This window comes from Pollachius pollachius (assembly GCF_949987615.1).
Source record: "Pollachius pollachius genome assembly, chromosome: 3".
Taxonomy (NCBI): Eukaryota; Metazoa; Chordata; class Actinopteri; order Gadiformes; family Gadidae; genus Pollachius; species Pollachius pollachius.
Window position 1 is genome coordinate 12,868,291 of NC_136936.1, and position 13,675 is coordinate 12,881,965.

At 44.2% G+C, this 13,675-nt stretch overlaps 2 protein-coding genes across 3 annotated transcripts in view; one reads left to right on the plus strand and one right to left on the minus strand.

Annotated features, from left to right (window-relative positions):
• Positions 1-4,644, plus strand: part of hip1 (huntingtin interacting protein 1) — a 42,088-nt gene extending 37,444 nt beyond the window's left edge. For both annotated transcript variants that reach the window (XM_079731571.1, XM_079731572.1), the window contains exons 29-31: positions 186-247; positions 940-1,057; positions 1,725-4,644. In XM_079731571.1, the coding sequence (XP_079587697.1) occupies positions 186-247; positions 940-1,057; positions 1,725-1,735 (191 nt within the window). In that variant the 3' untranslated portion in view covers positions 1,736-4,644. The remainder of the gene's footprint in view (positions 1-185; positions 248-939; positions 1,058-1,724) is intronic.
• A 7,889-nt stretch (positions 4,645-12,533) lies between these two features.
• The window catches only part of ypel2b (yippee-like 2b), a 10,157-nt gene continuing 9,015 nt past the window's right edge, over positions 12,534-13,675 (minus strand). Inside the window, exon 5 of the mRNA XM_079731747.1 lies at positions 12,534-12,718. Within this exon, the coding sequence (XP_079587873.1) occupies positions 12,629-12,718 (90 nt within the window). The 3' untranslated portion in view covers positions 12,534-12,628. The remainder of the gene's footprint in view (positions 12,719-13,675) is intronic.

Here is a 13,675-nt window from a genome sequence, read left to right on the forward strand (position 1 = left end):
GGGGGTCTGGGAGGATGACGGCAGGGTACTGTAGCGTGACGAGGCACCGGCGTGACTAAAGCTTAATCTAACATGCTAAGAGCGGAAGACGCTTTAACTTTGAAATGATAACTTGTTAGCTCATAAGGAATAAATAGGTGTATGTTTGTATTGCTTATTATTTACTGCATTTTTTTATTTTCCAGATACAATGAACTTCACCAGTATGACGCTCACCCAGATCAAACGCCAGGAGATGGACTCACAGGTGTGTAGCCTTTAATCCCTAGTGAGTATTAAAGGAGAAATCCGGTGTAAAATGGATTTGGGATATGTTTGGTATGATAAAAAGTTTGAATGTTCGTTTTGGAGCAAAATAGCACATATAGACGCATTCTTCAGTTGGCCGTTTTTAGCCGATTCTATCATAACGCTATAAACTTGGAACGATATGGGCATGTGTTATGGTAAAAAACTAAATCGCTATTTTAAACCACTTAAAAGGAAATCAATGCCTTGTTTTATATGTTGAGACCCTTATTATACTACCAAAGAAGAGTTGGGCTACTTGTAGCCTTTTAAGTGGTTTAAAATAACGATTTAGTTTTTACCATAACACATGCCCCCATCGTTCCAAGTTTATAGCGTTTTGGTTGAATCGGCTAAAAACATCCAACTTAAGAATGCGTCTATACACGCTTTTTTGCTCCCAAACAAACATTCCAACTCGTTATCATACTAAACATATCCCAGATCCATTTTACATCGGATTTCTCCTTTAACACACAGATTGTTCACATTGTGTCCGTGTCAGGCTTAGGATTGGCTGATGAAGAATGGTTCACATTATCCTTATACGTTCTAAACAACCGTGAACGATTGCATGGATAGTGGACCTGCATCATGCTGTGTGTGTTCGACCCCCCCCCACATCACCATACTCCCCACCCCTGTCCTCAGGTGCTGGTCCTGGAGCTGGAGACCCGGCTGCAGAAGGAGCGCGAGCGGCTAGGCGAGTTGAGGAAGAAGCACTATGAGCTGGCCGGGGTGGCAGAGGGCTGGGGCCAGGATGACCAAGGTGAGCCCCACGCAGCACAGACTGCTGGAAGTTGGCTGCTTTGAATGATCAAAGATGATAAGAGATGGATGCTGGGTAGGATAACGCAGTGGCTAGTGGGGTGTCGGACTCCCGGATAAAAGGACTGGGTTTCCTTCCTAATGCCTGCAAACATGTCTGTAAGGCATTCTGGAGCCAGATGCGTCTGCCGAGATCCACCTGACGACGTAGAGATGCAATAAAAATAATTCTAGAGTGGTTATACTTGCACAGCTTTGCAAGATGGAGTCTCTCCTCTCGCTGCTCCATTGAAAAGATATTGGAAGATTGTTGAAAAGTCTGGTTGAAAACACCCAGATTAAAACAAATGTTTAATCTGGGTTCGGGGTACTCATGTTCATATACACGTTGGTCCACCACCGGCAAAAGGTTAATGTCTCTTCGTAGGATGTGCTTTGACAGACATTTACCAGTATCGGAATTAACAAGATATTCCTTCTTTCGGAATTTGTATCGGATTTACTGGTAATCGGTTCGGACGAAAGTAAGAAGTGCTAAAATAACTGAATGCTCAATAGTACTGATTTAAACTCGGCAAGATTAAAACTCACTTCACTTTCTCTCTCTCTTGCTTTCCCCCTCCTCTCTCTCTTGCCCCCTCTCGCATTCTCTCTCTTCTCTTTGACAGGCACAGGTTGACCCCTGACCCCGTACTCAACCGCAAGTCTGGCCTTTCTTCCCCTGCCTACTTCCATGTATACACAGGCTCGACTTCCCCCCTTTTTCTCTCTGTTTTCATTTCAAGCCAAAAAGAAGGGTGCATTTTTACTGCACCTGACCAGAGAGGTTCAGAGACCAATGAGGGTTGGAATGGGGTGGAGGGGCGGGAGGAGCAGTGGTGCTGAATCATGTGAGAGGAGAAAGGCATTATGGCGTCACTCCCACCCAAACCCCCCCCCCATCAGGACTATTCAAAAGCGGTGTGTTGTGCTCACACGTTATTAGCACGTTTTTATTTTCTTTCAAAATGGCCGAGTGCCACCGAAAAGACTTCACGAGCACAAGTTTCAATTCCAAGACATCCCAAGATGCATTGCACAAAAGGGCCAGTCCCTCCCCAGCAATGAGGAGATCAGTGACAAATTATTTTTGTCTTTCCCTCTCAATACTGCTCCTACTACTGCTAGTGCTACCAGTAATACTAATTCTATTACTATTTCACTATAACCACGACCACGTAGCTGTTTGAATGACGTGCACGTTTTCTACCTAAACTCTGTTCTGTTTCGATGTCGTCTGCTTGTGAAACATTGTGCGTTGTGCCACATACGGTGCTGACCCCTGTTGTTTTCAATCTCCTGGTTCTAGACTTGGACTTGACCTATGACTCTTGACCTTTGACCTTTACTCTAGTCTCTTCCTGCGCTCTCCTCACTGTGAGCCGTTTGTACTTCTTGGACCCGGACCCACCCAGCCTATAGCGCCCGCAGCACTGTTTCTGGATTCTCGCCTGGTCCTCCTCATGATCTACCATGACTGCTATTTCAGCCGACTGTTTTATGGTTTTGTTTTTGTACCCACATTGAGGCGATCCTAGAAATCCTTTTTCAGGAAATCCTTTTTCTCTCGATGTCTCTTTCCCGGAAGCAGCGTTAAAAATAGCAGATGAACTCACAAACTGTGGCTCGTAGACACTGATGTACGACATTTCGGTTTTATTTCTCTCTCTGTTTTATTGAAAACGAATAAGGAGAAGAAGGACATGGTTGAAGTGAGGACTGTGTGCCTTATTAGGCACAAATCTGTGGCGGGAATAAACTCAAGGCTCCACATTTGATATTGGAGCATTTATCAAGAGTTTAGTCCGGTTGGCTATATGGACCTTTCTACACAATCTGCAGTTATAGTGTGAAAAAACAAAACAAAGGTCATAAACATGGATCCACACTGACTACCCAGGTGGCATGGCGTCCTAATGTTGTGTATAATTTATTTTATTTACTGGAGAAATGTTTTGAGTATTAACCTTACCATCCTGGTAATGACAATTTAGGATATGACAAGACATGATTATTATAGCTTTTGGTATTTGAACTTTTTTTTAAATTGAACATGAATATTTCAGAGGCCTGAAGATATAGCTAACTTGTATTACAAAAAAAGGTGCCGCGAATGTGATGCATTCAATATATTGTACCTTCAAATATTATAATATAGACATTTTCCCCAGTTTCTACATAATCTTTTTCGTCATTTCTTTTTTGTATTTTTAAATAGTTTTTTTTATTATTTTAATTGGCAGATAATCAAATGGCAAATCCTTAAATAATTGTCTGCATTACCAGGATTTATTATCAATACTCCAGCCTTTAACTGTAGCTTCCAAAAGACCAAGTTGCTGTGTGTATTTTATATATTTAATCACACACATCGCATCTTTAATCAAGTTGTGGTCTTTCGCATTCAGTTGCTTTGAATAAAAGGCAAAACATTTAACATACTTAGCCGATTTAAGTAGTCTCCTGGGCATATACGAGTTGTCTTCTGTTGATTGCAGTTGGTAGTTTCTGCCATCAGGGGGTAGTGTTTCTTCGAGTTACCCGACTTGTACACATAGCTTCGAGTGTTAATCAGATTGTGCTGCTATTGAATGCCGGGTTTGACAACATGAGTTTTTATGGAAACTGCGATGAGAATTTATTCATTAAGCCCACTAGCTGTGGGTACTATCTATACGACGATGAAGAAGACGATGACTTTGATTAATATACTCACAGAGTGTGTTTTTCCTGTGTCTTGACATTATAGTAGTGCTCTTGCATCCGTCGTGTTTTTTTAAAAGTTGTGACACTGGGTATTTAACAGACCACGGTCAACACTCTTTTGCTAATACTTCTAATAGTCACCTGGTTGAGTTGAAACTAGGTTGATGTTTCTTCCGACAATACACTTCCCAGAAAGTCAATCAGAGATGGCCCACGTTGAGAAGTAATTGAAATGAAATACTGGAATATACAATAAATGGTTATATTGTAATATTTTAAGTTCCCTACTTGTAAAATCTGAACCTTACCTTCATATTTTCAACACTATAAATGTGTGTGTGTGTGTGTGTGTGTGTGTGTGTGTGTGTGTGTGTGTGTGTGTGTGTGTGTTTTAAATTTTCCTATTTTTTTCAGTTGGACCCGAGTGATTCTTAGCTTGTTTTATGATATATTGCAATAGAAAATATCTGAATGGTGTATGATTTTAAAATGCCATGTGGTCTATTTTTGCAGTATTATACAGTAATTGTCTGTTTAAGATGCATTAAGCACATCTCTAGTCAAAAGATTTGATTCTGTCTCTCCTCTCTCGTTCTCGCTCTGTCTGTCTCTCTCTCTCTCTCTCTCTCTCTCTCTCTCTCTCTCTCTCTCTCTCTCTCTCTCTCTCTCTCTCTCTCTCTCTCTACCTCTCTTTCTCTCTCTGCCTCTCATGTCTGTAGTCCTTCACGTTCAGCCAGCCTTTCAACTGCCTCACACTGTAGTCAAGGAGAAACTAATAACGCAATTAATAACGTTTCAAATATGTCTTTGTATGATTTACTAAAAAAAACTTTGTGGGTCTGTTTATTTTATTATTTCCGTTTTGAAATAAATATTTCAACTCAATTAATACATCACGATTCAGATTCATTTTTGTCCCACTTTATGTTTTGAAAAGACAAAGGTAGTTGTCTCTGTTGGAGGTTTGCTGTTTGTGAACCCCTGGAGAGATATTAGAAGATTAAACCAAATAAGTTTATAAATAAGACTCCTTTAACATCAAAATACAAAAATGCCAAAAAAAAAACACCCGTTCCCCTCAACACAAGCGAACGTCTAGAGATTCATCAAAGTTGTTCCCTCTGCCATGTATATAAATCCAGGGGATATTTCTGTGTGTGAATGAATCCTAATCAGGTCGTTCCACGCCCACTAGTTATGACTAAGATTAAACAGAAATCATGTGCTTATTTTGACTCATTGGATTGAGATTCATCAAACATGATTAGTAGTATTTGTGTGTGTGGGTGAGAGTTCTAGTCGGGGCATAGAGATTTTGTTGAACATTAAAGTGACGTTTCCATCAGAGTGCTTCTAAAATCCTAATGCACTCTATTGATTTCTCTATTTTTCACTTCCCTTTCTCTAGACAAAAGCAATGACTCAAGTAGGCCTAAGGGCAAAATCTCCATGTAGACCTATATTTATTTATTTATTGCGGATTAAGTCATTCATTTAGTTTTTTTCTTTCAAGGTTTTCTGTGGGGATCCTGTGTGGAATTGCATGCAATCTAAAGGCATTGTGCAGAGATTACAGCCAACTCTAATACTGTGGGATCAACCACAGTTTTGGATTAAGAGTCTTAGTTTCTCATCTCAAATTCATCACTAATACAAAGGGAACCCGCAGGGCAGGGCAGTGTCTCAAGCAATTCTCGACAGCATTTAAGAAAATGATAGTTTAATAATTGAAAAAAGACAATAGACTTTATCCAATAAGAAATTGCCTTTAAATATATTGTATAATTTGCGGTCATGAATTCGACAATGAAATGTCTTTTATTCGGTTCTGGCAATCCATATTTGACCAAGGAAGGTTTACCATTGTATAAAGGAAGGTTGTCCTAAGGGCTAGGCTTCCAAAGCATGTGGTAAATCAATCAATGCCTGCCAATTTCAGAACGCCAGCCTTATTGTTGAAATCAAAAAACTGATGCTGAACAATAGTTTTACCTGTATTCCCCTGCTACTACACCTTCTGCCACCTAAAATCTGGGGATCAGGTCCTGCAGCTGTGAAAAGCGAGCGAGTGACCCAGAATGCGGTTCTGTCGATGACGCGTCGTTTTGTTTGCCGCGTGCTGACTTTATGGAGAGGGTAGTTCTCTGGAAGGAAAACAGGGGAGGCTCGAGACAAGCTGGGCTATTTATAGTTACTGCAGTTGTGTGCGCGAGGGCTAGCTTACAGCGGCTGCCATGGCAGCAGCGGTAGCACCAGCAGTCTTCCTGTCTGTGTTTATTATTCACTGCAACAGTGGCCGTGGCTCCCAAACGTTATCCTCAGGAGACCCGGGGCTTAGGAGGAGAAAGGGCTTCAGGGATCAATAGATACCAAATCGCATGAATTCCTAGAATTACTCGCATTCATCTCCTTATCTAGGAATTCCCCGTAACCTTTTTCCGAGTAAGAGACACATTGGCTGGTTGAACAACAGACAAATTATGGATGCACATGAAAAGTGTTTTTTGTCTTTCTTTGGCACCAAAACAAAGTTTGTGTGTGTGTGTGTGTGTGTGTGTGTGTGTGTGTTCTCCATTCTCTGTAAAATATTGAACGTTACTCGAGCATCGATATTGCCTTATTCAAGGTCATATGTGGTCAGGACCTCAAGTTCCCTCTTCTTGACTCCCATCCCAGCATTGTGGAACCTGATATCGACTACAGGATCTGCTTAAAGCTACACTGTGAATAGAATAAACACCAGTAATAGCCTGGCCACCTTGGCTATTACTGTGATGGAAAAAGCAGTTTGACCTGGATCAAAGGTGACAATGTTTAACTCTGTCCTATTTCGAGGGCGTATGACAGATTGTGTTAGTGTCCTTGAGCTCCATGAAGACTGTATGGTTGATAATTAATGTACAAAATACTGCAGTATAACAAACCCAGCACACCACTGGTTAAAACAGGTTTAGCCTCATAGTCACCACATATATTCAGCCTTACCATTCCATGGCATCCCCTTTTTTGCCGTTGTCTCCTCAAACCAATTAATATCAAGAAGTGCTGTGTGGGCTCTCTCACCCCACTGACCCTGAGCAGACATGCAGCCATAACATGGATGGATGGATGGCTACTGTATCCCACGTTATGTTCTCCATACTTCTAAAAATAGCCCACCAAGCTGCAGGTGGGCCCCGGACCACCGGGCCTAGAGCGGTACGGGAATGTCCTTGGTTTAGTGAGGGAAATGTGTATGGATAGCACACACGTATACGCTGTGGCTGTGTAATGTATAAATTAGGGCCGAACGCCATACAATCATTCAGTATGGCTACACTGTGTGTGTGTGTGTGTGTGTGTGTGTGTGTGTGTGTGTGTGTGTGTGTGTGTGTGTGTGTGTGTGTGTGTGTGATACAGACATGAGGTCACATCCACCACAATTTAAATAAGGTGCAGAATGGCTTAACTGTAACCTTCTTTTTAAATGAAACTCTTCACTCTTGTCGTGCATTACTCAAAAGTTGTGTTGGTGTATTCCTAATAAGGCACTGCTAATGGTCTTGAAGCTTTTAGTAGCATTATCATTTACCTCCACTGCATCAGAGCATTATTCATCATGGCTGTCATGAAGTAAATGACTGTTGTTGTTCTTTCACTCCCTTTACTGCGAGGCAGCCACCAGGAGGGGAAGATGGAGTGTCTGCGTTAACTGCACAGCACAGCTGGGGAAGAAAATAAAAAAATGTAAATGTCTGAGGAGGGTTTACAATCTGGCTCATCTCTCATCTCTTCCCTGTGCTTTCTAGCTTTTCTGAGAAGTGTTCGTCTGTGAGTATTGTTTGTGTGTATTTTTAAATATGGACGACAGTAACAGGTGGTCAACGGTGTGCACACGCACACACACACACACACACACACACACACACACACACACACACACACACACACACACACACACACACACACACAATCTCTGCTGAGTGCAATGTGGGTCCCTCAGAATAGACACGAATAGCTGTGACTACTGTACCAAAGAGTAAAAGCAGCCCAGCGTTTGTCGAGTTGGGACTAGAATAAAAATGGGCTATTTTTGTTAGGCTCGGCCTTTCCAAGAAGTTGAATGTTTTTTTGTTTTTTCAACCAACCGGCAGGAAGGAGTTTAATAAAAAAGGTGAATTTTAAGTAACTCAAAACAAAGAGTGATGAAAAAAAAATAAACATAACAAAAGCATTCTTCCTCCCTCAGACATGCTGTAGCTCGATCTTCTGTCGCTGGAACTTTGTTGGAACAAAATACCAGCGAGGATCATGGAAAAATCTCTGTCAGAATAAGTTTGGGAAAGAATGTGTGTGTGTATATGCCTGTGTCCGTCTGTCTTTCTCTGCGCGGGGGATCTATTAATTTGGACATGTAGAAATGATTGCATACAGTGTGCCTGTGATGCGTTGCCAGGGCTATCAGGGGCGTTCAACATTTGTAACGATGGGGCACAGGCAGAAACATGCCGTCATAAACACAGCAGCAATGGGTCCAGAGAGACAGGTCAATCAACAGAGCGAGTCCGAGAGAGAGGCAAGGAGAGACGACGACAGAGAGAGAGGCACAGACCCAGACAGAGCATGACACTAACTCCTCCACTCCGCTCAACTCTGGGGAAGAGAGCCGAGGTTGCTAGGAGACCTGTCCCCAATGCAAACACAGTACCATCTGCTGCAGGGACATTAAGGAGTGGGCTAGTCAGGCTGAGGAGACCAAATAAGGGAGAGATGGGGATAGAGAAGGGCCTGGAAAGGCATTGGAGCGACACTTTACAAAACAAAATAATGCGCACAGACAGCACATCTGTGAAAAGGAGACACGTAAGAAAGAGGTGGACCCAATAAAATACATTTTTAGCAATGTCTGTTGCTACACGGTCCCTGGGTGGCTGCCACATTGCCCCTGGGTGGCTTTTACGGGGCTCCTCCAAGACAAGGACGCAGGGCGGTGAGGCTGGACATGGTTAATTGCCACGGTTGGGTGTTTGGAGATGGCTGGTTGAACCTGGGCACATTGATTGCTCCATGTTCCACAGGTGTGCAGCCTCACATAGCTCCAGTATCCAACTGACTTGGGAAAGGTGAAGCTGCTTAAACCAGCCATCATCCACACACACTCCACAACATTTCAATGAAAGACAGAGAGAGATTGAAAGGGAAAGTGAAGATAATAAAGGTCAGGTTAACAAATGGATTCGGGGGGGCACGCTACTGGTCTGTTGTAGACCAGGGTGAAGCGCTAATTGAAATGGATGAGGTGGAGTCGAAGCAACCCCACCATTTTGATTGGAAAATGATGATGCACCTGTTGTTTCCATGGCAACTATCAAAGAAGAGGCGGACAGGTGCAGTTACATCTCCCTGAGGACTAAATTGGGCTATTATCTCAAAAGACAGCTGTATAATTATTACTCTGCTTGCCTACAAATTCATTTCAGCTTATGTTACGTTTTTACTGAGATTCATGTTAGCATTGAATAGAAAACATTGCTGGCCCGGTTTTTCCCTGCCTTTCTGTTTGGTACTCAATCCATCTTATGGTTTTGCAGTTTAATGTCTCTTTAATGTCACACACACACACACACACACACACACACATACACACACACAGACCCCTTTCCTAAACAAGGTTGGAATGAAAAGATTGCGTTCAACAAATTAAAACCGTGACAATAAAAACAGCATATATCCATACAGATATCAAGGTGCATTTTAATTGAACGAAGATGCAATGATATACAGTCGGCATCAGCATCCTCCATTACAAAAACATTAAAATTAGAACATTTTCAGAAAAAACGTAATAAGTATCGTACAGCCAATATGGGGTACCAGAGAAGAAGCATGACTTTGCCTATGAGTCTTCATTTTTCATCATACGTCAATAAAACACAGTACATTAACGCTATTTACACTCTGTAACACATGTGGACATTGAATGTAATTCTCACGGTGAATACAGTCCATAGAATATATGTATTTTCATATATATATTATTATCTGTCTTTTACAAATTATATATTAACGCAATATGTCACAGAGGAAGGCTATCTTACAACCTTTGCTTTCAGCTACACACAACACCCCTGTTTTGAAACCCTTTTTGATATTTCTGTTTGGTCAATTTATTCATTTGTGGACGGGAGTCTTTGGTTGCTTGGGAACAATCACGTCGAATCAGTGAGTTGCCATGGTTTAGAATAACAATTTTAACGTTAAAAGCTGTTTCTGTTTAGATTTAGTCAAGTCGGCATGTTTTTTCTAAGGGGTATTGTTTACATAGACAGGAAACAAAGCAAAACACAATAAAATAATACAAAATTAATGAAATGGGTTCCTTGCCCAGTGCAAAAACAAGTTATAATTACTCACCCTCCCCGTTTAAACCTGGTGTCCAAACCAACATGGCATAACGCCTGACACCGTACACAACAGAGGGACCAAAGTGATCAAAAAGGAGATTTCCTGTTAAGTCTGAAAATGCAAACGAGTAGGAGATCAACTGTACGTTTCATTCAAACATTTCCATATTGCTTTTCCCTGTAAATGTGTTCCTTCTAACTGGGCTGAAATTGTTTCATTAGGGCAGTGAGTCAAGGACCTATTTTCCGAGGAATATCCCACAGGGACAGTCCTCCCACACTGGGAGAGCCTTGGAGTGAAAACTATAAAACATATTCCTTCCGTCATGTCAATTCATAACTCAATCCACTGAAAATGTAACCGAGTGCATTAAACAAAATACAATTTATCTCGATTCCCACGACAATCTCACTCCGATTCAGAAAGAGCCAATTGGAAACATCGATATTATTTTCAATATTTTTCTTTTGGAACAATCCAGAGCACTAGCCGTGCACTGTCACACTTTAGTTGTCTGTCGACCTAAAATGGCAGAAAGACGCATATGGTGCTTGCATTACCTTTGGGAAACCCAGCCAAAGGTAGTTAACCTGAGACACGCTTACGTTGTGTGGAACAACCTGTCCAAAGCTGCTAACGGCGGCCGCTGTGATGCGTGCTGCCGACCGGCCGTCATACACACAAACACACACATACACACACAAAAACGAACACACACACACACACACACACACAGAGGCCCTGCGGGTTGCATTACACAGCTAGTGTACCGAAGGAGGAATCATATTCAAAGGCCCTGTTTTTGCTGCTGTAAAGGGGATCAGATTCAGAGAGAGGGAGAGAGGGGGTGTGGGGGGGGGGGGGGGGGGGGGTGAGTCGGGTCTGACAGCTGTTTGTCGCCCTAGTCCCGGCGCCGGCGGCCCCTACTGGGCCTCGTCGCTGTTAATCTCCAGCGAGCATACCTGGCCAGCCGATCGCTTCAGAGAAATACCCCCATACCCTAGCCCTCCCTACTGGGCCAGCCTCCCTCTGTCTAGGAGGCTCTCCTACCTCACCATGGCCCCCATGCCAGACCCCATCCCTCCCTACTGGGCCAGCCTCCCTCTGTCTAGGAGGCTCTCCTACCTCAACATGGCCCCCATGCCAGACCCCATCCCTCCCTACTGGGCCAGCCTCCCTCTGTCTAGGAGGCTCTCCTACCTCACCATGGCCCCCATGCCAGACCCCAGCCCTCCCTACTGGGCCAGCCTCCCTCTGTCTAGGAGGCTCTCCTACCTCACCATGGCCCCCATGCCAGACCCTAGCCCTCCCTACTGGGCCAGCCTCCCCTTCAACAGGGCCTCCATCCCAGGCCTCATCCCTGGCCCTGCTGTCCTGCTGTGATCTGGTGGACTCCGTTGTCATCATGTCCAATAGGCTCAGCCACGCTGAGGACAGAGCGACTGGCCGTCAGCTGGGAGAACAGGGTCAGGGTGAACTGTGGCAGGCCAGGTCAGGCCAGCCGACCGATGGGCTGGTCCCCTCTCTATCCTCTCGGCCGTGTGTTCACAGCGTCCCCACAACCCTCCAGAACGCTAAGAGCTAAGAGAGGGCTAACATGCTGTGAGAAAGCTTCCAGTGGTGTTTTTTTTGTACTTCCTACTGTACTGTTACATTCCAAAAAGAAAATTGGAGCGTTTGGTTTCTCCTCCGTCACCACCTCTCCTCCTCCTCCTCCTCCTCCTCTCACCTACTGCTGGTTTCAAACAGTGTAAATTATGTCTCTAACAAACCTGTTCTTTCTATTGCTATATATATCTTCACTAACAAACTAGGATTTCTGTAACGTGTGTGTATGTGTCCAGACTGTCTCTCTGAACATATATCAAAACCTGTATATAGTTTGTGCGAGGATGTTTGCATGCATGGAGGTTTAGATGTGTGTGAGTGTGTGTGTGTGTGTGTGTGTGTGTGTGTGTGTGTGTGTGTGTGTGTGTGTGTGTGTGTGTGTGTGTGTGTGTGTGAACATATGAAAGTGTGTGTGTGTCTTAGTGTTGGCTGTGTGTTTTTGCATCCTCAGTAACGTCTCTCCCTATAGACACAGCCACCTCACCTCGGCTGTTTACCCGGAGGGGTCAGGCGTTGCCGCCACAGCCAGGTGTGTGTGTGTGTGTGTGTGTGTGTGTGTGTGTGCGGTCACTGTACATGGAAGGGTCTCGAGAGGGGAAAACCATGAAGGATTGGGGCGTTGTTTGTTACAGGGGGTTAAAGATATATCAGCCAAATCAATGTCTCACACTCTCATCAACTGCGGCCCCCCCCACCCCCACCCTGACCCCACCCTCCCACCCCAAACCTCTCCCCCCCTTAGTATCGCTGCACCCGGCCACTGTCCATCCGTTTGTGTGTGTCCGTGTTTGTCCCCATGTGTGTGTGTGTGTGTGTGTGTAAGCGGCCTCAGCCCTCAGTCCCAGCCGTTGTCCTTTATCATGTGGGCCAGCTCAATGATGAACTTGCCCTCTTTGTACTTCTGACTGCTCTCGAAAGCGTGCTCCTGGAGAGAGAGACAGAGAGACAGAGAGAGAGAGAGAGGGAGAGAGAGAGGGAGAGAGAGAGAGAGAGAGAGAGAGAGAGAGAGAGAAAGAGAGAAAGAGAGACAGAGAGAGAGAGAGAGAGAGAGACAGACAGACACAAATGGAGATTGAGTGATTTGAATCAAAGTGGGATGGAGTTGAGAAAGAAAAGAAGTAATGCAATGCCGTTTTCACTCTGACCACTGAGTGACTCAAAGTTGATATTCCGTCACTGCAGTGGTACAGTCATCAGATTTCAAGTGGATTGATTCCACTTGAATCTGTCCTTTTCGAAGGAAACCTCCTCAAACCTCCAGCTACCTCTGACTCCCACTGGCCCATATGTAGCCACCCTAGCCCCCTGCATCGCAATCCCGCAGGTAGACTTAAAATAAACATTTTCTTCGTCGACCCTGGAGCTTGAAGGCTGTGTTTTGGTTTGGTCTATTTTGGTTTGTGCCGCCGGTGCGTTTTCATCAGATCCACATGGAAGTGCACTAGGTCATTCTGGAAGCAGGAAGACTGCAGGACCAGCAGCCCTGCCCACATCTCGTATAAATAGCTGCCCTCCATTTACACATATCTAGTGTCTAAGAGTTTGTGTGTGTGTGAGTTTGTGTGCGTGCGCGCACATGTGCGTGTGTGTTTGTGACCCATTTATCCGACCGTGTTATGCTAGCCATACCTCCTATTAAGACTGTACTTAAGCCGGGCAATGACGGACACGCTCGGGACTGTTGGATGTTTGCGAATTAAGAGCACGTCAATAAGTCTCGACATGTCTATCAGCTATCAGAGGACACATGCACGCCTGTTTGGCTCCCCCCCCCCCCCCCCCCTGCCAACACCTCATCCACGAAGCCACGTGTCTTGCAAACTCTCTCACCTCTGTCATTATGGGATGTTGGCCCCCCCAACAGCTGCACAAGATAGATCAG